At 47.7% G+C, this 22,730-nt stretch overlaps 1 protein-coding gene across 4 annotated transcripts in view; it reads left to right on the top strand.

Moving 5' to 3' along the window:
* Positions 1 to 22,730, top strand: part of DGKG (diacylglycerol kinase gamma) — a 165,933-nt gene that overhangs the window by 46,609 nt on the left and 96,594 nt on the right. For 2 of the 4 annotated variants that reach the window (XM_082461452.1, XM_082461455.1), the window contains exons 9-17: positions 3,441 to 3,558; positions 5,109 to 5,197; positions 8,267 to 8,383; positions 9,402 to 9,494; positions 11,051 to 11,110; positions 13,608 to 13,687; positions 14,872 to 14,946; positions 17,521 to 17,606; positions 22,193 to 22,282. In XM_082461452.1, the coding sequence (XP_082317578.1) occupies positions 3,441 to 3,558; positions 5,109 to 5,197; positions 8,267 to 8,383; positions 9,402 to 9,494; positions 11,051 to 11,110; positions 13,608 to 13,687; positions 14,872 to 14,946; positions 17,521 to 17,606; positions 22,193 to 22,282 (808 nt within the window). The remainder of the gene's footprint in view (positions 1 to 3,440; positions 3,559 to 5,108; positions 5,198 to 8,266; positions 8,384 to 9,401; positions 9,495 to 11,050; positions 11,111 to 13,607; positions 13,688 to 14,871; positions 14,947 to 17,520; positions 17,607 to 22,192; positions 22,283 to 22,730) is intronic. The other 2 variants (XM_082461454.1, XM_082461453.1) reach the window with 2 other exon arrangements.

Here is a 22,730-nt window from a genome sequence, read left to right as displayed (position 1 = left end):
CAGGAGAATAGCTTGATCAAAGACCCACATGAAAGAAAGTTCAGGGTATATTAGAGAAACCTCCCAGTTTTGATCAGAGTAGGGAACACATGTAGAGGCTTAATGTGAAATCACTGGCATCTGACCTGGTCTGCTTATTTACCATGAAAGTAGCTTCCATACATTAGGTTGGGAAGATTGGAACTAAAAGTACAAATGGTGACATTAGCGTTTACCAGTACAGTCACACGGGTTGTAAGACAATACCTCTTCAAGATTACTGAAATGTCAAAGAGAGGGACAGAACAGGAGGTTCATTTGGGTTAGCCTCTAGCTGATGTTGTTGCCTGTGCTGTGTCCATCTGACAGTTCTGCAATTCAGGACTAAAGCTGAGCCCTCTTCTCCAACACTCAAGGACTAAGAATCCTGAAATTATCTCATAGCATGTCCAGCTCTTTCCAAGTGCTAAATAGAAATCAATGAACCAGGATCTCCTTTTTCCTTATAACCCTAGAAGGTCAGAGCTGGAAGAGAACTTGGTGCTCCCTGGTCTGTCCCCTTCATTTTTCATACCAAGGACCAGAGAGGTAAAGGCACTTGCCCATGGACACACACCTAGTTAGTACCAGAGGCCATCTTCCATATTGAGTAACAGCAGACTTCTCGTGCAGTGATTTCTTACCAAGAACCTACTGTGTGCACGAACCCACATGAGCTAGGACCTGGGGGTGCTCAGATAGGTTAGGTATACTTTCTACTATCAAGGCTCAACATTATAGCTGAATCAAAGTGGAAGTTCTGCTTGAGTGCTGTTCTAATGTACCTGTTTTCTCTCTGAAACATGGAAATAGAGATGGGACATTTTAATCACAAGGAACCAATTTCTAGTTCTGTTTCCTATTTTGGACTTGTTGAGTCCAAAGTGCCACCAACTCTTTGCTTGGAGGGGATCCACTGTTTTATGGCTGGAAGAGGGAGAGACATTATTTCTTCAACATTCTCCCCAGTGTCTCCCCCTGATGCCAAATCAGCCTCGTACTAAGACCATACTTTACCTGAGGAATAATGCAAACAAAAAGCAAATGTGCATTTGGTTTTTATTAATTGAAATTTTATGCATTTATTTGAAAATAGGCACTAAATTATATGTTTTCACATTAATAGTTGGGGTTCTAGGGAAAGTGTTCCTCTGTGTTTTAAAAGCCACCTTGATTGTTTGGCTTTTTTCAAAACCCACATGCGGCCACTGAAAAGTCTGGGGATCTCTGAATGGCATGTATGAGAAACAATCTGTCTCCCAAGGGAACTGCAGCCTCAACACAAAACCTGGCATGCATAAGGAACGTTACTCCTACACCCTGCAGCCGCCAACGTGCAGAAATAAAGGAGCCACATGATGGTGCTATAACCCAAGCAGAAATGTTACTTTATCCCAAGTCAGGGTCCCTTTGCTTCTTACCCTGTATCTATGAAAATAGCTGACGCTCCCTTTCTCAGATACTAATTGATTGTGCTGATAAAGGTATTTCAGGTCAAATGACCGTCCCTTGGGCTGCATGAAGAAGGAGCTGGGTCTGCTAAGAGTGCTGTAATTTCCCTTCTGTCCATGAAGGAAAACCCTGGTTTGTGGAGGTACAGGAGAGGCATGGAAGGAGCATGGGCTCCGAGGCCAGCAAGAGCCCCCAGTGTGACTACGGGCTCAGCTTGGTCACTTATTATTTGTGTGGTCTTGGGCTATTTATATAACTTCTATGAGTCTCTGCTTCTTCATTTCTAGAACAGGTATAAATCTACCTCCTTACACGTAGGAAAACACTCTTTACTTATTTTTGTGTCCCCTACTGCCTAGCACAGAGTAGGAACTTAATAAATGTTTTCATTTACAATGTGTCGGGCACTGGATTAGGAGCTTCACTTGTAGTATTTCACTTAGTTTTTACAAAAATCCCTTGAGGTCAATGTTTGTCAAAGAAATGAATGAATCGATATTTAAGTGGATCATTTAATCAGTTAGTGAACCCGTTTACTAAAGTAGAAGCCATTAGATTAAAAGACTTTAATTCTGTAAGACTCAGGTTTTGGAAGAAGCAGGGTTTTGAGGTGGTAAGAAGAACTTATCCTGGCCCCAGAAGGAGACCAGCATTTGAAAAAGCATGTGGGCTCCTCTAGAGACCATTAGCAGAAGAGTTGAGCACAGCAATGGGTCTGGCCACCATGACCAACCCAAACCAGAGGGACGCAGAAGTAAGAAGTGGGTTTCAATCCAGCACGTTGGACTCCATGTACCTGACTCTCAATCCTTACCACCTTACAGTACTTTTTACTACCCTTAACAACAGCCCAAGAGTGTTACTCTTTTGATGGAGCCTATGACAAAAGGTCAAGGACACCATATGTGGAGGGATGCTCCTGAAGCCGCAGTCTCCAGCAAGCCTGTGCTCCCAGGGGCTGGAAGGTGGGAGCTTTGGTGTCCAGGGAAGGTGTGTGATTATGTGAGGCTCGGCTTATCTGGTGGATGGAATGAATTTGCTTCCAAGCCAAGTCAGGGGGAAATGGCTTAACCATCTTTCTGTCTCTGCCTCTTTGCTGTTTTATCTGTGCACAGAAAGGTGATGAGAGCAGTACATTGTTTTTACTAAGCGAATTTTTTCCTGATTATAAAACTAGTACCTCCTCACTGTAGAAAATTTGGAAAATACAGAAGAAAGTAGAAATTAGAGAATAAAATAAATCCATAGTGCTGCTAGCTATAGCTAACCTCTGTTAACAGTTTGGTGACTTTTCTTCCCGTACAACATATCATTGTATAAAACCGAGATCATAATAGAGCATCAAATTTGCATTCTGCTTTTTTCCCTTAGAACTTAGTAACATGAGCACATTCCCAAACCATTCAATGTTCTTATAAATCTTTTTGATGGCCACTTAACATTAAATCATACAGATGTACCACAAACCTTTTGGTCATTTTGAGGCCTTTAGGATATTTTCAGTTATTTTCAATAATGCTGGGTTAAACATCTGACAGAGCACAGAAATGCTCATCTATCTTTCAAAAATGATTTCTTTAGGATAGAATCCAAGAAAGGAAATTTATTAGTTGAAGGTTGTAAACATTTAAAGGATAGATAGATGGGTGATAGATGATAGATTGTTGATAGATAATAGATGATTGTTAGGTAATAGATGATTAATAGATGATTGAGAGAAAGAAAGAAAGAAAGATTGTTCTGATTTCCACTCCCCCCACCACATACTCCACTCAGATGGCCCTAATTTTTAATATTTGCTTATTTTAGAAAATACACACACACGAAGAATTTTGTTTTGATTTGCATTTCTATTAAAATAATCTTTACAACAGTAAAATAAGTGAATAACTTGTTTTCCAAATATGAGAAGAGACTCTTTTTAGAAAGAGTGGGGCTGCCTGCGTCTCATTCCCTTGCTGTCCCCGCAGGGCTCCAAGGGGGACGGGAGACACGCTTGGACCATGAAGCATTTCAAGAAACCAACCTACTGCAACTTCTGCCACGTCATGCTGATGGGCGTTCGGAAGCAAGGCCTGTGCTGCATTTGTGAGTAAACTTCCTTCCAACCCCTTTTCCCAGGAACTGTCTTGCTCTATACATGATTGAGCCATTCCCAGAAAAGTTTAGGCATCTCTGCTTCCTAGCTTGAGGGACTTGCCATATTATTCCAACAGCAGAAAATAAAGCAAAACTTCCATGTCCTATTTTTGTTCTACCCAAGTCAAATGGACAAATATTATCCTATTGGAGTCTCGTCATAGGCCACTGACTGCCTAGAAAAAAAGCTATTAAGGTTCAAATGTAATTAAAAAGCATCTCATAATAATTTCAATTGAGTTTTGCTAGTGAATGTTTTGGTTGGTCAGAAGAACCTGTTTTTTTTTTTTTTCAATTAATAAGCAACTATATTCATATATACAATGGAATTAAAATTATCCATTTGTTTCACTTTCTAATCCATTTAGTAAAGTCAGATTGGAGAGGAGAAAAAAACACACATGGAAAAGGAAGGAGGGAGACTGGAAAGGAGGACAGAAGAAAGAGATGGAGGAGAAGGAAGAAAGAAGGGGTCATGTAGGAAAGAGCGTGGGTTTGCGGAGCAGGAGGAGAGGGGAGGGGCTGCAGCAAGAGGGCTTTGTAGGGCCCGGGGTGCGTGGGTGCAGAATCCTGCCCCCCACCTCAGGAGGCAGACAGCAAGCGCTCAGCCTGAACCCTCCAGGGACTGGGGAGCTGCTGCTGCAGCGAGGGCCATCGGGTACGGGGCGGGTCACCAAAATGTTTTATCTGCCATGCACACAGGAGCCAGGCAGCAGGCAACCTCAGCCACAAAGGTCATCGTAGCAGAGCTGGGCCCAGTGTCCACCAAGAGCAAGCATCAGCAGGCAAAAGTAGGGACCCACCTGTCTTTCCAGCACCCATTTCAAATCCAGCTCTCACCCACTTTTCATAAGCCAGCCTCATTCCTAGTACATTCTAGGCCTGTTGACACAGTCGTAAACAATAACAACAACAGTCATTTGTGGAATAGCTGTTCTGACCCGCACGCGTGGTGCTTTATACAAATTATGTAATGCTGCAAAAAGAAAGCAATCTTCTTCCCATTTTGTAGAAAACCCTGAATTTCAGAGCAGTGAAGGAACTTACCCTAGATCGTGTGGGTAGTTACGAATGGCAGAGCCAGAGTTCAGGCCCAGGCCTGCCTGTCTCCAGAGTTAGGAAGATGCCGGCCTTGCTGTCTACTCCCCAACATCCTGACATTCAATACTGTGGCATCGGCATAGCCAGGATGACTCCTCACTCCCCTTAAGCGGAAAGCACCTTTCTGGGGATGTTTTCCTGCTGCATTCACCACCCGCGGTGGAAGGCAGTGTGGCAGGGTGGAGGGTGCAGGAGCATGTCTGGGAGATAATCATGGACTCTTCTCAGTGAACAACTGGAGACTTGAATTGCCATTAGGCAAGGCCAGCTCCATATGTCCCCTGCCCCTGACTGGCCACACAGAGGGAGGCACGGGCCTCAGCTGGGGTGGGGGCAGGGGGATGGCTGACCTTCCCTACGTGGTCACTCACGGTCACTTTTCTTATTTTTATTTTCAGACTGTAAATACACTGTCCATGAACGCTGTGTATCCAAAAACATTCCTGGGTGTATCAAAACGAACTCAAAAACCAAAAGGGGCGGCGAGGTTGGTGATACCTATTGCCTTGTTCTCCTGCATGCTGTGTCCCAGGCAACATGTCCATCTCCACAGATTCCTGGGCAGGAAGGGACTTTGGGAGCTTTATACAGTCCCTTCTCTGCCTTGGGGACCACCCTTAAACCATCTTGTTCATCCGTCAATCCATTTAGCATCTCCCCGGTGCCCACCGTGTGCCAGATCCTGTGCCAGGGGGTTTGCAGGTTAAAAGGTGGTCCTCAGCCTGGAGGACTGTGCAGTCTAGTGGGAGGAGACAGGCATGTAAGCAAAGCGCAAAGTAGCGAGCTGTACAGTAGCGATAGGTTTGTGTGGGACATACAGTTGAGGCACCAAGGGTGGCGGACAGGGAAGCTTTCACCAAAAAGATGGCGTTTGAGTTGTGTCTTGAACCCAAATCAGCAGGATTTCATAAGGAATCAAGGAGGACAAGGCACCCCATGCTGGAGAAGCCTCAAGTGTGAAGGCACGGAGACACGGCTTATTCTCGGATCTGTACTTGGTTCCGTGTGACTGGGATAGAGCATGCTTAGAGGGAGATGTGCTGCAGAACTGGTGAGATCCAGGTCTCGTGAGGCCAGCTGAGGACTTGGGAAGGGGTTTCATGTGTAGCTAAGGGCCAGCTGAAGAGCTTTGGGTACGTGAGGAGATGTTTGGGTATGCGAATTAGGTTAATTGCTCTGACCATGGTGCCAGAGAGAGATCAGATCAGAGGGGATGAAAAAAACTTTTCCAACAGTTCAGGCAAGAGCTAATGCTGCCCTAGGGCCTGACTGGGGTGGGGTCTGCACTCACCCACTATGCTCTGCTATGTCTGCAGTAGCACAGTGATGGCTCTGTCTGTGCTGAGTGAGCGTCCCCCAGCCATGCCGGTTGTTGAGTGTTTTGACTGTCCCACTGGCTAAGGTGGAAGACATAAAGGGAGAGTCTGAGAGATAATTTGGAAGGTCCTACCACCAGGACCTGGTGACAGTCATGTAGGGGATGAGAGAGGGAGAGAGGTTGGAAATGGCTACCAGGTTTCTAAGGTGGCCATTGGCTGGTACCATTCACTGAGTCTGGAAATAGACTCTTCTTCAAATTAGCAGGGGAGAGGCTCTCCGAGTTCCTGCAGAGGGAAATCCCCATTGAGGAATCTGAGTCAGGAGATGGTTAGCAGGTGGGAGTGGTATCCAGCCCTCCCCAGTAGGACTCCGAGAGAGAAGGGCACCTCCAGGGACACGCATGCATGCCTGTGAGACACCGCATGGCCTCTTGTCTACTCCTTCCATACCACACCCATACACACACCGTTCCATGTCCATGCCTTTTACCAGGACATATGGTGCACCTCCTGGGCTCAGGCCCTAAGCCTGCACTCCTGCCATTGCCACACTTGGAACAGAGGGAGACCTCTGAGGGCAGCAGGGCACATTCACGACCTTCTGAGTCTCCAGGGGCAACCTAAGTCTTTAACCATCTCTTCTGATCCTGGAAGAGGATGGAGAAGGCAACGTAGTATTGGGAGACTACCGTGGACTTAGAGTCAGGAGACCTGGCCATGAGTCCCTGCTTGGCCACTTACCAGCCTTGGAACCTAGGGCCAGTTACTTAACCTCTCTGCAGCCTCATATTTTTTCTCTGTAAAATGAAAATAATAATAATCTCAGAACAAATTCATTGTGACCATGTAGATGACAAATTGATTAGCAAACTGAGTGTTTTATACCCTCAGGGGTGAATGGCAGAAGGAGAAACTACAAAGTAAATGTGACACATCTTCTAGAGCAACAGGTTTACCGAAAATCTTTTGGAAGGAGGACACAGTAACTTAATTGATAAGTAATTTAAAACTTTTATCTAATACAAACATGGATGGTATCATGCAAATATTCCATGTGTTTTTAATATTGTGCTTGTAGTTGGCACTTCAGGCTATGTCCCCACGTTCCCCCAGAGTCCATATCCACCCCTTCTGCTATTCGGGATACCCTGGTGAAAAATTTTTTGAGGAGTTCTATAGAATTCCCGGGGGACTTAACTGAGGGCTCAGACCCCCAGGATTTGGTGTCATGGGTCGCTTTGCACTTACAGTCACACACACACACACATGCATTCCCACCTGCTTCCCAAGTTCCTGGGCTGCTTCAGGGGCATGTCCTGGCCAGGAGGCAGGTACAACCCGCTCTCCAGGAAACAGACATGAAAGCCGCTGGCTGATGACCCACACTAACCCTTTGGGCTTTCTCTCTAACTTCCTTCGCGAGTGCTTCTCAACCTTGGCTGCATATGATAATCACTCAGGGTGCTTGAAAACATACTAATGACGGGTCTCATCCCCAGAGACTCTAATTTATTTTGTCTGGAGTGAGGGCTGGGCATTAGGACTTCTAGATGCTGCCCAGGTGGTCCTGAGGGGCTGCTAAGGCTGAGAGGCACCGGCCCATAGGAGACAGTGGGGGAAGGGATTTCCCATCAGGGGCACCCCCCAAGGGCCAGGACTGAGCCAGGAAGGCCCTTCCAAATGCGCTGTCTCATTGGATCCTCCCAGAAAACCCAGAGGTGGGGCATTTTATGCCAATTTCTGCAGATGAAGGACCTGAGACTCAGAGAGGTCCAGGAACTGGCCAAAGGTCACCCCGCTGCAAAGTGGAAGATCAATGACTCCAACCAGTTTTGTCTGTAGCCCAAGCCCTCCTGCGTTTCCCTGCACCCCGCTGCCTTCCAGAAAAGGGCACACACAAACACATCCCTTTGCAAAGAGTTCCGGTGACAGACAGATGAACTGCCAGACAAGACGCTCAGAGGCTTGACTGCCAGAGGGTATGAACTGTTCAAAGAGCAGGCAAAGTGGCTTTCCGTCTACCTCGATTAGCATGATAGAGGTTAGGTAGGGAGTGACCACACCGGTGCAATTCAGCAGCCCGGCACCCAGAAGTGCATCCACTAAACAGGAACCAACCCTCTCCGGCCTCCCCGCTCCCTGCACTCCTCCCAGACCCTTCTCCTCAGGCCCAGGGCCCAGGGCCCTGGGATGTGGTTCTGCAGCCTTCCCTGGTATCCTTCCCTTCCCTCCTGCAGGTGATGCAGCACGCGTGGGTGGAAGGGAACTCCTCTGTCAAGTGTGACCGGTGCCACAAAAGTATCAAGTGCTACCAGAGTGTCACCGCGCGGCACTGCCTGTGGTGCCGGATGACGGTGGGTTGGCGCCCAGGGCAGCCCTGCTGCTTTTCAGTGTGGTTTTTTGCTCAAAGCTGCGGCCAGGCAGCAGTGGACATCCTGCCAGAGGGCATGAGCAGAGCTATGTGAGCAAGGCTAGAGAGGGAGCCTAGAGCCCCTGTTCAGTGCCCTAAGTCTAACTGCCTCCAGTGAATCACCAAGATGCCCAGAGAGAGGGCACCCCCCAGGGCTGCTTAAGAAGAAGCTGACCAGTCTACTCTCTTTGTGGCCAGGCAGCTGTGAACAGCAGGCTGGACCATTAACTTCCTTCGCCTGGGTGTCATCTGGGCCGGGGGCACTGACAGAGTGGGAGAGGAATTAGATACTCAGTCACCTGCATCAGAGGAAGGCATACTCCTGACAGCAGCCCCACTGCCTGGACAAGAGGCCTGTGCCCACTGCCATCATCCATGACAAATGTCCACTTCCTCCTTGGACACCTGGAGCTGCCCGACCTGCCTTCCAAAGCAGACTCAGTGCCGTGTCTTGTCCCCTTGACTGGGTATCAGCCTCAAAAAGGATGTGTCAGACTGCAGAACTCTTAAAATGCAGAGGTCGAGTCATGGGGTTTACCTCCAGCCTCTCGTGAGTTTGTTCAACAAGATCTCCTTCCTTCCCGTGTCTCAGAGCTTAGGGAACAAATATCCCATGGGGGCTCTGGAATCCACATGCGGGTGCCATACGGACGGGCCACAGGCCTGCTCAGGACCGTTTTGCTCCAGCTGCCATGGGCAGCACTTGGTCTCCTTTCTCTGCCCACGGCAGACTTAGCACCCATAACCAAGCACACACACCCGTATACACACCACACACACACACACACTCTCTCTCTCTCTCTCTCTCTCTCTCTCTCTCTCTGCTATACTGTGAAAGCCAGCAGTGCATCAGGATTTAGGGGAGCACGAGACAACCTGCCTCCCTAGTAAATTTCTAAACCCTCATACTTGACATTTCCTTGATCACTTTCACTCACTCTCATCTTCATTTTTTCCTCCAGTTTCACCGCAAATGTGAATTGTCAACTTTGTGTGATGGTGGGGAGCTCAGAGACCATATTTTGCTGCCCACGTCAATATGCCCCATCACCCAGGTAAGTGCTGCCACCCCGATGGGGCTCCAGCTCCCCTGCAACCCCAGCTCATGTTTCAGATGCAGGCAGCGTTCAGACATTCACATCCCTCAGAGGCCTCCCTCAGCAACTCTTAGGATTTGTGTTTTCAGCTCAAGTTTAAAAGAGGTCAGTGCTGCACAGTCACATTGTGAGGGAAAACTTCCCTGACTGAAATGATTCCAACCGCTGGCCACCCAGAATGCTCTGAAATGGCCCAGCAAGGAAAGCGCATTCATTCTAAGCACCTTGCAGGCAGATCACATATATGGAACCTCAGTCACCACCTGTGCACAGCTAGGCTTCCCAGGCCTCCCTTGTCCCTGTCACCCTCTCTCCTGTGTCCAAACATGGACCTTCCTCTGCCGTGAAGATTTCCACCTGGGTGTCACAGCCCTTCTTGGAAATGAAAGATGCAAAATTAAACTCTATTTATCCCCATCTGAAACTTTTTCTGTCTCTTGTGTTGAAGACCCCTCTTTCAAGCCAAGCACCAAACACCTTAACTGTTCTCTTTCCATGTTAAAGATGCTGCTAAGTTCCACTGATTCCTCACATCTCACCCTTGACTTGACCATCTTCTTTCTTATTAAAAACTAAAGAAAAAAACCCACCACTTTAAAAACTATTTGGCAGTATCTACTAAGTTGGAAATACACAAGCTCTATGACTCAACAATTGCCCTCCTGTGAGAAATATGAGCATTTATTCCACCAGAAGACATGTACAGGAATGTTCCTATCAACTTTATTCATAACAGTCAGGCACTGGAAACAAGCTAAATGACCATTGACAAGAGAATAGGCAAATAAGTTGAGGCAGATTAATGGAATACTGCATTGCAATGGAAAACAGCCATGCTTAGATGCAAAAATATGGATAATCCCAAAAATATAATGCTGAACAAAAGAACCTGGACTCAGAAAAGATATGGTCTATGATTCCATTGGTATGAAATTCAAAAGCCAGGCAAAACCAATAAGGTATCAGGAGTCACAACAGAATTATGCCAGAAGAGGCAGTAGTTACAAGGGCATATACGTATGCAGAAATTCATAGAACTGTAGATTTAAATTTGAGCATTTTACTATATGTGACATTAAACCTCAATGAAATGAATAATAAACATTGAAAAAACAAACAAACAAAATAGGACATATGACTTAGTATTACATCATTTAGGTAGTGCTTAACAGAGAAACCAGATCTGAGACCTTGCTTCTCAAAGCTCAAGCTTCTAAATCAACAAAGTAGATTTCTGCCCATTTCAGTGTTTCCTCTGAAACACTGTGTCCCTTCCAGTGTCTCGAAGTTAAAGTCAGGGCAAGTGATGACAACTGCCTGGAGAGTCCTTGAGAAACCCAAAGGGAACATTTCTTTTTTTACATCGAAAGTCCCACTTTGAAAAACTTCTCTCTACACAATACTGGTTTTCTATTCTCTTTCTTTATATTAACCATTTGTTTTTCTTCTGATTTCCTTTTTTGTAGTAGGCATTTTTTTTTTCAAAAGATGCTTGTCTTTCCTCTCTTTTATAGGACAGGCAAGATGGGAAGTCTGATGGTAACATGTCAGCCAAGGATGAACTTGTAACGCAGGTACCTCGGCAAGCCCCAAATCTACTCACTCGTTCTAAGCTGGTCCAAGGCTGTGGAGGGGAGAACAGGATTTGGCTTCTAGAGAAACACATCTCAACATCTGCTTTCTTATCTGATTGATTATATCGCACAGGACACTGTATTTCCAGCCTCTGGGGTTACCTTTAACAACCACACTGTAGGCAAGTGGTGCGAAGGGAGGTTGGTTGATCCCGTGGCTGGCTGAACTGGCTTTATCACCTTTTTAGGAACACATTGCATAAAACTTCAATATGCATACTCTCTGAATAATAACAAGAATGTGGCTTAAAAATAGACAATTAGGTTTTCCAGGACTGCTAAGCTGTCTCCAGAATGTGATCTGCCAGAACAGAGTTAACTAGATCCAAAAGTTCTTCTTCATCCTTAAACGTATATTTCAGAACTCATTTTTTTAGCTGGATTCACCAATGAACTTCTCTTTGTGCCTTTCACAAAGTTCCAGGGAATGCAGGAAAGGCAGCCTGGTGAGGTAGAACAAGTACCAGAAAAGGAAATAGAACACTGGGGCCTTCTCCTCTGCCTCTGAACCTTAAGTTTCCTTGTTTGAAAGGGGGCATAGCAATCCCTGCACTGCCCACCTCCCATAGATGCTCCAAGATTCAATGAGAACATGTAGATGAGTGTAAAACATAAGCAATGATGCTTAATGTGGGAAAGCTCTAGACACCTTGAAAGGGAGAAAGTCAGATGGAGCGCACACACACACACACACACACACACACACACACACACACTGCAGGTATGTCAGTTGTTTACAGCTGACATCTATCTGGTTATCCTGCATCTGTTCTGATTGGGCAGTGCCCATGCTGTACAGGTTGTTAAACATTTTGAATGTCACCCCCAGAGATAAAGAGTTACTCCTTAGGCTCCAAGATGCTTCTGGGTTTCACACAAATAATCACCCTTGGCAGATGAGAAAATTCCTAAAATTTATAAAGGGTGCTGCTGTCCGTTTCAAACAATATGGCCCTGTGTTTGGTGAACTTTTAGCTTGCAATCTGGAAAAGTAGGCATTAGATAGTGAATATGGAGCAAAGCTGCATCTCTGTATCGGTGTGTCCTTCTGCTGAAGACACAGGTATTTATTGAGTACCCACTCTTGTATCTGGGACAATGGGGCCCTTGGTAGAAAGGTTATACACACACCCGCCCTGCTCCTGAGGCATTAAAATCCATTTGATGTTTTGTGATATTTACCTGAGAAAATAAAAAATAAAGACATATACAAATAAATGATAGCAGAAGAAACCCAGAAGATATTATTGGGTTGGCCAAAAAGTTGGTTCTGGTTTTTCATAAGATCTTCTGGAAAAACCCGAATGAACCTTTTGGCCATATCAATATATGCTTCAAGTGCAATAGTTTTCGTTGCAGTGATCAAGGAAAACTTCATAGAGGAAGTAGCTCTTGAATTGGGCCCAGAGAATGAGGAGTTCTTTTTTAAGAGGTTGCTAAGAAGGAAGTGGGCATTTCAGGGCATTAAGGAGGAGAAGAAACAAGTGTGAGCAGCCCCAAGGGGTGGGAATTAACTCCCTAGAAGGTAATAGCCAGGCTTGGCTGGAACTGCAATGAAGGTTAGAGTAATTAAGAGAGAACAGTAGATTGGGGCTGCACTTAAATGCCTTGCATGCCAGCTTAGGAGATCTGGATATTATCCTCTGGGTAACGAGACGTCTGTAAAGGTTTCTGAGCAGGAGTGGTATGACTAGTGATGTCCTGGGAAGGAACTGCATGGGGGCAGCATACAGGGCTTCACCTGAGGGGGGCAAGGCCCGAGCAGTGTGGGCACTGTGGCAGCCGCCGGAGACAAAGAGACATTCCAGGAAAAGAATTGGCAGGACAGGGTCTTCCCTGGATGACGGGATGAATAATAAGAGTAGCCAGGAGAGAGGGCCAGTTTTGTGGGGAAAGAAGATAGGTCCGGTTTGGAGCGTGTTCTGGTGAGACATCTGGCTGAATGTACCCACTGGACAGTGAGAAATGTGGAACCAGGGCTCAGGAGGAAAATGGGGGCTGGAAATGTGGATATGGAAGGTACTGGGGTGGAAGTGTAGTTAACTCCATGGCTGTTAATTTATTTAGGTGTAGGACCAGATGGCCCTAACTTTTAAGATCATAATCAGCTGTATCCCTCACAAAATCTAATCTTGTGCTGTGGGCACAATGCCACACCATTGTGAATAATTTGAAGTTGATGCCATTGCCCCATCTCTGATCCCAACTTCAAATGCCTGTCACCATTAACACTACTTAAAGGCCATTAGGCTGGAGACACTTAGCTGTTTAATCCCTCAGAAAACTCAGCCAGTGGACCAGCACCTGCTGCCTCCTGACCTCCTCTCCTCCATGCCTGGACCCGCTTCTCTCCTGGGAGCTGTCTCAGCATCCACTCTCATCGCATTCCTCCTATTGGCTGAAACAGAGCTAATGTCTTTTTCTTTTGCCTTTTAAGTATAAGATCATCCCCACCCCGGGTACCCACCCCCTGCTGGTTTTGGTGAACCCCAAGAGTGGAGGGAGACAAGGAGAAAGGTATGTTCTCTTCTTTCTCGAGATGGAGAGGCTAGGCCAACCGTAACCGAGTGGGCTGTGGAGAAGGCAGACCTGTGGTCCAATCCCAACCCTACCACAGACCGCTTGATGACCTGGTCCAAGGGACTTAATGTCCTTGTGCCTTGGTTTCCTCCTCTGTAAAATGGAGGTAATGATCGTTTCTCCTCCCACAGGGGTTTCTTGAGCGTTAAACTAGACACAGTGCTAGCCTAGGGCCTGTCACGTGGGCCATTATAATGGTTCCCGGAATCAGACCAAGTTCTGAGACGCCCGTTAACTTCCCAGCCTTGCAAGTCTTTTCTTGATTTAAGAGACGTGGCAGAGGCGCCTGGTTGAGCCCTCCTGGCCTATCGCACCCTTGAGAAAGCAGGACACCCGTCTCATCAGTGAAGGGAGCGCCCAGTCTCTGGGAAGCCCCAGGAGAAGGGGAGGGGAGGGGTGGCAAGGGGCAGAGCAGCTCTGCCTCCCAGTGTTCAGCTCTGGGGCAGTGAACAGATGGCAGGGTGATCTGGAATCCAGGTTTTAAAAAATAATAAGCAGGGTTTAAGCAAGAATTATGAGAGCCCCCACCCCAGTCCTAGGGGCAAAGCACCCCTCCTGAGCTGACCTGATTAGCCTCAGGCTGGAGCCTTGAAACCGAGCCTAGATGCGGTCACTGCCCCCAGCCCTCCTCTGCCCCAACCCCACGTCCTGCGTGTCCTCCTGATCCCAGGATTTGGGGGACCTTTCCATAGAGGGTCCCTTGGTGCCTTTGTCTAGCCCACAAAGAGCAGAATCATACTACCTAGAACATACAGAACATTTGGGAGAAGGTCTCCATGAAGGAGAAGGCTTTAGGAGAATGGAAATTCTGTTCTCCGGGTTGCTCTGTCCTGTCCTCTGTGCAAGGGGTGCTACTCCTGGGGTTGGAGACTAGAGTCCTGGATGGTGGGGAAGACCTTGAAATGGGGTGAGAGCATGGATGAGGCCAGCCAGACCTGGGACTTCAGGGTCTGCAGGGCCTGCATGCACTCTTCTCCCCTCTTGGGTATAAATGGCCCCACGTTCCCACCATCAATGGGCTGCAGAGGTACTTGCCCTCCTGTGACTTCTCACAATGACATTCCCCTTCTCTGTCTCGGTCTCTCTCTCTCTCTCTCTCTTTCTTTTTTTTTTTTCCATAGAATTCTTCGGAAATTCCACTATCTGCTCAACCCCAAACAAGTTTTCAACCTGGACAATGGGGGGCCTACTCCAGGGTATGGAGATATGATCTTTACTTCTTATTTCTCCCCCGCCCCCTTAGATCTCTAAAGAAGATAGCTTTTGGGGTCACTTTTTTTTTGTCTCTTTCATCGGTGGACTTGTCCTTCCTGCCATTTCACTCCTTTTCTCTTCTTTCCTCATATCTACTCTTATTTCCTCCTGGAGATACTCAGGACCACCCATTATGGCTAACTCTGGGAAGTAGCCTCCTGTACTTTATCCCAGAAAAAGTTGTTGATTTTGTAAGAGGGAGAAATTGCATATGTCATTTGTTGGATTGACAAGAAGGGCGGGCTGGTAGATTACTTTAACTTATTTGCAAGGCCATATTAGCTGGTATCTTCATACTGAATCATCAGGGAGAAGGAAAGAGTTTTCTTACCACTGTCTGTCCGTGTTTCAGAAATCTGTACAGCTGACTCAGAGTTCCACTGCATGTTCTATTGTGGGGGCCTGTAAGGATCAAGACAATTGGTTGTTCAATGAAATCACTTCTTTCCTGGATCATCCAAGTTTGAGGTTGTTAAGCTCCCCCTGACCCTTCTCCTCCTGTCATTTGCCTATTGGCTATTTCCTTGCTCATCAGCAAAGTGTCAAGGAGACAGGGAACAATGAGAGGAGACAAGGCAGCCCCTCTGCAGCTCAACCCAAGGTCTACGGGAGGAGCTGGTCCTTGTGCTGGTGGCGGACATGATGTGCCCTGTAATCAGAGGCCCCTCCAGCATTAGGGCTGGAAGGTACCCAAAGACTGGTACCTTCTTACCAGCCAGCGACAGTGCACTAGAGACATCTGCCAGCCGGCCCAAAGCTATCTCAGTGCCAGGTCCTCAGACCTGCACCTGCTAGGCTGGGCTTTCCAACACACAGCTGCTTTGCCCAACATCTGAACCTGCATTTCTACTCTGGGCTCAGCAAGACCTTAATAGGGGCTGGAGTAAGGACTCTAAAAAGGAACTCTGTCCCTGTCTTTGGTTTGACACAAAGCTATTATTAATGGCAAGGTTGGTGCAAGACCCAGTAAAGGGGAAAGAAACATGAATGTAGATTCAGCACCTCTGCCGTGACTTATCTGTAAAACTAACTTCAAAATAGAGCCCACCCGTATGGCTGCGCGTGCCATCACGGTCACCATGATTGCCAATTACTGCTCCGTTGTGACTTGTGACTGAGCAGCCCACAAATACCTTTACCAGCCGGCTCTCTTTTAGGGCATTTTAATCCTTGAATACAGACAGTACTCTCACTTAACTGCATCTGTTCTCAATTGGTTTTGCCCAGGATGACAAGCCTGGTGGCTACTTCTAGAGCCACTGTGCCCTGAGTATCTCTCTCTGCTGTACATGTCAGCCTGTAATCAGACAGGCTGTCTAGCTGAAGGGAGCCTCCATTCAGAACCCACTTCATACAGGAGAGCAGAGTTCTTTAAGAGAAAGGGAGGGGACGGGATGTTAATTTGCCCGTGCACGCACTGGTGACTCAGAAGGGGTCTTCTCAGATCACCATGCAGGGCAAAGAGGAAATACTGAGCTTCAGCTTCTCAAGCCCCACCTCAAGGCCTCCACAGGTCATGTCTGTGCTAAAGCAGAGGTTCTTAACCTTTTTTGCACCAGGAACCTATTTGGCAGTCTGATGAAGTCCACGGACCACTTCTTAATATTAAGATAATATTTTTTAATGTATAAAATGAAATATATAGGAGTAACAGGGAAACTCATTATATTGAAAAGAACAGTTATCAAAAGGTTAAAAAACAAATTTGTGATAGGAGAATATATGTGATTTACTAAGACATTATATAGCAAGTTCCAGAGACAGGTCTAATAGCTATTGTAAATTAAAAGCAGCGATGAGCAGAAGTGATGTAAAATATCTGCCACAACTGTAGGAAAACATCGAAATACCTGTGATTTCGGCTGCTTAACAAAGTCACAGGTATTGTTAATACCTCTGTGATTTGTGGCCTACATACATAATTGAAGGAAATGCTAAATTTCACTTAGAGCTTAGGGAAGATAAGAGTGTAACATTATCTTCCAGTTCATAGCCCTCTGGATTCTACTCCCAGACCCCTTAGATATGCACCTCAGGTTAAGAGCCCTGCTCTACAGGGTTAAGGCCCCTGAGGGGAGATGGTGCTCACTCCACTTAGGTCTGGGTGGGATGAAGAGCCAGCCAGCTCAGTGCATCCGACTTAAAGTGGAGGCCGTGAGGACAGAGCAGGTGAGAGAGCTGGAGAGGAGTCAGAATGCTGGGGGTTAGCTGTATCAGTGCCAAAGTAAGCACACTATGGATTCCTCTGCCTAAATCACAGAGAATTTCTAGAAAACCATTTTCTGTGTTGAATGTTGAGTCAGCATCTCCTTATACAAAGATGGCTCCATGGGATTCATACTCAATGGCGTTGCTTTAGTAAGTTCTGGTTTCATAACATTAAGTGACCCTTTCAACCCCAAAAGGAATCAAGGTCATAACATACTCCCAGGGAAGGGAGTGGGCGGGGGACTCTGACTCAAGGAGTGTCAAAGGTCAGCCTGTAAACAAAACCATTTTGGCCTTTCTACTTCCAGACTTAACTTTTTCCGTGATACTCCAGACTTCCGTGTTTTGGCCTGCGGAGGAGATGGGACAGTTGGCTGGATTTTGGATTGCATTGGTAAGAATGGGCTGGAAGGGCCTTTGCAGTTGACTTATCATAAATATATTTAAAGTCAGAGGAAGGCAATAAACAAGAAAGAGAAATGGAGCCATGTTTTGTTCATCCTTGTTTCTACTCTTGGACCAGTGCTTGACTAAATATCTACTTTGGGTGGAAAAAAGAATAAAAGAAGATAATGGAAGGATTCCCACTGGTACAGATGTAACAGCTTAGTTTCAGGCCTTGCTTCTTAAGTAGCTGTCATGGCCGGGGTTTAGGCAGTTGCAGGACGGGCCAGATGGGGGGTTGCGGGGAAAAGGAGCAGGACTGGGACTCCAGGCAGGTCCAGGGTGCTGGGTAAAAGCCAAAGAACTGAGCATTGATGCATAGCCCGGGGCAAGACACCTTGAGATGAACGCCTGGAGCTGGAGCCCAGAAAGCACATCTAGAAAGCACAGATGAATGCAAGCAAAGAAGCGCCACGGTGGGCTGTGTCCAATATGCCGAGATCCAAAAGGCTATAGGGAGGGTAGGGAGGGCCCAGGCTGGGTATCAGGAGGCCTGGGTCTAGTCCAGCTCTGCCTGGATCTGTGGGTCCTTGGACACAGCACCACCATTAAATGATGGAGAATGACTCTGAAATTCTGGGACAAGGGGTATATTCGAGATCTAACCCTGGAGCACGCAGATAAACACTGAGACATGGGACATAAGCGTAGGAAAGCAGCCAGGGGTATTGCTGGGGAAGGTGGTCATCGAAGTCCGAGATGACCCAGAGCAACAAGCCCTGCGCTGCTTTGGTCTTTTCGTCCTTCATTCCCCAAATCCTACCTGTGCACCTCCAGGTGCCCAGCTCCCCTCAAGGCACTGGTGATGCAGCAGTGAACAAAGGACAAATATCCCACCCTCACGGAGTTTCCTTTCTAGAGGGAAGAGACAGGCAATAAACAAAGAAATAAGTGAAACATACAGTGTGTCAGAAGGTGATAAAAACATAGCAGAAAAGGGGCAAAGGGAGCTCGGCGGAGGGAGTGGGGTTGCAATCTAAGACCAGGTGGTTCCGAAGGCCTGGAGGAGCAGATGACATTCGCATGGAGACCTGGAGGAGGGTGAGCCTTGCGGATACCTGAGGATAGAAGGAACAGCAAATACAATGGCCCTGAGGTAGGAGCAGGCCAGGCTGCCAAAGGCAGTGGGAAGGCTGCAGAGCGTGCCTGGGGTGTAGTGCGTGAGGGTAGAGTGGCAGGGGATAAAGCAGAGATAATGCAGGGCCAAGTCACTAGGACATGTAGGACATTATATGGAATGTGGCTTTCATACTGGGAAGGTCCCAAGATGCTGGATGGTCTTAAGCAAAGCAGGGACACCACAGATTACAGAAACAGAAAAGGGCGGAAGCTGGGAGACCAGTTAGGAGGCTCCTGCAGTAATCCAAGGAGGGGGGACTGTGCCATGGACCACAGTAGTGACAGAGGAGGTGGTGAGGAGGAGTCAGATGTCTTTTGAAGGCGGAGCCAGCAAGATTTGCTGACCGACTTCATGTGGGAGATGAGGGAAAGGAAGGCGTCAAGGATGGGCCAGGATAGACCCTGAACAGGGTGGAGAAGCCTGGGCCCCCAGGGGTCGTACGTAAGCAGACCACCTGGAGGAGGGGGACCGGCACCCCGCACACCTGCCACATCTACTCCCCCACAGGCACTTTGGTTTCCATGGACACAGCCCTGCCAAGCAGCCACCCACACTCTCCTGTCACCTCGGGCTCTGGAGTTGTTTGTGGGAGGAGGGAGGCGTCCTCTGGGAGCCGAGGAAGGAGAAGCTGATCAGCAGGGGGTGGATGGCTGCAGTACCTGGAGCTGCTCGCACGGGTCCCTCTCCATCGGGAAGGAGAAAGTAGGCTTTGCTGATAAGTTTTATAAAATTCAGCTGCAGAGGACACAGGTGCTATACGCTGCCCAGAACAGAAAGGTCATGTGAGGTGATATGCTTTTTCACAGGTTAGTGGCCCAAAGATTAAAAAACAAGGGTAAAAGGAATAACTGCACAGTTTTCATTCATTCATTCAAGAGAGGTTGAAGCCCTTGTTCTGTGCTCTCCGCCGCCCCACTTCGGTCCCCTCTCTGATGTGCTGTCCTGCTACAGCCAGAGTGGTCATTCCTGAATGTCAGTGGGGTTGTGGTGTGTGCAAAGCACATCAGTGGCTTCCCAGGATTCTTAGATAAAGATAAAAACTCTTCAGATGCTCCACAGGGCCCTAAGTGGTCTAGCAGCTGCCCACCCAGCCTCATTTCCTACCGCCATCCTCTCCCTCTAGACCCAGACACCCGGTCCCTCTCTCAGACCCTTGAAGGCACCAGTGTGCCTTCTACCACAGGGCCTGTCTGTTCTGCTCCCCTGGCCTTTGCTTGGTCAGCTTCTACTTCAGATTTCAGCCAAAGTGTGGCTTCTTCAGGGAAGCCTTCCCTGATAACTCATTACAGGACCACACTCCTTTCCTTCCCAGTATGAATCTGAAATTATGCATCATTTCTATGAAGACCTTGTTAATAGCTGTCTCTCCCTCTCAACTGTAGGTACCATGAGAGACGGAGCCATGGCTTTTTTGCCGTCTCTTAGAGCCAGAGCACCTAACACAGCACCTAGGCCTTCAGTAAATATGTGTGGAGATACTATGGTGAATGAGATATAGTTCCCCCAGGGAGGTTACAGGACATTTGGGGAACATCCCCCAGGGAGGTTACAGGACATTTGGGGAACAAACAAGTAGTCAGTTACAAGACAGTGTGATGAGATCACCCCTGGTACTAAAGAAACACTCTGGAGAGGCACCAGGTCCAGACTAGGGCAACCAGGGAGGGCTCTGTGCTGAGCAATAGAGAGCTTGTGATTTAAGGCCCTGAAAGCACTTCAGCAAGGTTGACATGTCGAGTGGGAGGCAGGACATGAGAAGGATGAGGCTAGAGAGAAAGGCAGAGCCAGGAAGGGCTTCGCTGCGTGCTAAGGGGTGGTGGGAGCCATGGCAGAAGGGAAAGCAGTGGACCAGTGTGATCAGGTCATGATGCAAGGATCTCCTGCCTGGGTGGAAGTGTGGAGGGCACACCAGGGGGTGGAACTGGAGGCCGAGAAGTCAGAGAGGAGTCTGCTGCAGCAATAGCAGTGGGAAGGAATCGTACCATCCCAGAACTCAGCCATCACCACGGGATGGAGAGAAGAGATTGCCTGGAGAGCTATTAAGGGGACAGCATATAGAAATTGATGTGTAAATGGATGTGGGACAGCATATAGAAATTGGTGTGTGAAGGAAAAATCTAGAATGACATCCAGGTTTCTAGCCTCAACACTGTGAGGACGGTTGATCTGCTGGGATGGGAACCACAGAAGAAGGGGCAGACCTAAGCAAACAAGGGCCTTCCAGGCAAAGGGAAGAGCACGTGCAAAGGCAGGGAGGCATAAACATGGACTGTGTGTTCTGGGAAAATGAGAGAGTCCACTGATTTACTCCATCTCAACCCTCTTGGTGGTAACCTCAGCCCTGAGTCTTGCCTAAGCTCAGCCACTTCCGGCATGAGTCTGACTACCTGGGGCATCTATGAACACCTGTTCTGCTGGGGCAGCCCTAGCGTGAGCCTCACGCAGGATGCTGATTCTTGCATCACTCCCCGCTCAACCCCCAGCCATGCTTCCCAATCACATCCCTCACATCCTCCCCCGGCACCTGATGCACTGAGGTTTATGTAAGTGGTGTCCTCCAGAGCCCAGTGGGTGTGTGGCTTCCTTCAACTTTCCCAGCTCAGCCAACATGCTGCTGTAGACCTACAGCCAGATTAAAACATACATGTTCTGATGTGCTTTCTCTAACAGTTCAGTCTGATGCTCCTTTAAAACCATCATGGGAGATAGGATTAGGAATCGGTGTGTTTGCAGGTCTGGGAGGTGGTGGAAGTGGCAAACTGGTACCCGGGTGCCAAATAACACCTGGGGGTTTTGCTTATTAGACACAATGTTATTTTTAAGCTTCTGAGCCTGAATGACTTGAGGCGAGGCATCTTCAGTTTTCTAAGTGCCCCACCATTTTCTGATATCTCAGACCCACCTGTTTTACTATTTATGCACCTGCCTGGCCTCTGAAGAAAGGAGGTGCATGGACTTGGAGCCACAGAGATCTGGGTTTGGATCCTGGCTGTGGAATGACTTTCCCTCTGTGAACCTCCATTTCTTCATCCATGAGAATGATAATACCTTGCAGGGTCTGTCTGAGGGATAAATGGGGTAAATGCTACTTATCATTAAAGATTAAAACTGTGCAAACTAATGTTTTTGAGCTATATGCTTTCACCCCAAAGGAAAGAATTAGGATGAAATGAGGATAAACCGGTGCAAGTTACAGGGAGACAGATTTAACTCAATTTGAAAGATTCCTTTGCAGTGGTTAACACACTGCAGATGGAAAAGATGGCTTTAGGAAGTAGTGAGTTCCCCATCAGGAGAAGAATGCAAACAAAGAATGCTATGGAGGGCTTCAAGCATTAGATCAGGGATAACTAGACAACTTGAGCCTTCTATAATCACATGGCATATGGTTCTCTCTTCCTCTTCATGGGTTGCAGATAAGGCCAACTTCGCAAAGCATCCACCCGTGGCTGTCCTGCCTCTTGGAACGGGAAATGACCTGGCCCGCTGTCTCCGCTGGGGAGGGGGTGAGTGTGCGTGGGAGAGGCCTTACCCTGGAGACAAGTGCTCCAGTCTACAGGGAGGCTCTGCAGAGCCTGGCTGAACTTCCCTCTTAGGGATCACATCCCACGGAGTAATACTCAACTCTGGAATCATCTCTACTCCATACGTTTTCCTTAACCTCCATTCCATGCCGAGGCCTGTGTCTACCCCTCACTAGATTTACTATCAGCCTGAAACTCAGCTTCGAGTCTGCCTCCCCCAGTAGAACAAGTCAACTTTAGGGTAGAATCTCCTCTGTCTCCCCTCCAGGGTTCATCCCAGTAGGGGCTCACTTAGGGATTTTTCTGCATGAAATTCTCCCTCTCCAAATTATTGATCTTCTGAATTAGGATTCAGAATGCAGACCGAAAAGCCACTTCGCCAGCTACTAGGGGCATCCAGATCATCTTAGGGCCCCATGGCCAGGGGCCC

The sequence above is a fragment of the Balaenoptera physalus genome, assembly GCF_965194825.1.
Source record: "Balaenoptera physalus genome assembly, chromosome: 4".
NCBI classification, from domain to species: domain Eukaryota; kingdom Metazoa; phylum Chordata; class Mammalia; order Artiodactyla; family Balaenopteridae; genus Balaenoptera; species Balaenoptera physalus.
Note: the sequence above shows the minus strand (reverse complement) of the source record. Positions and strands in the feature narration are given on the sequence as shown.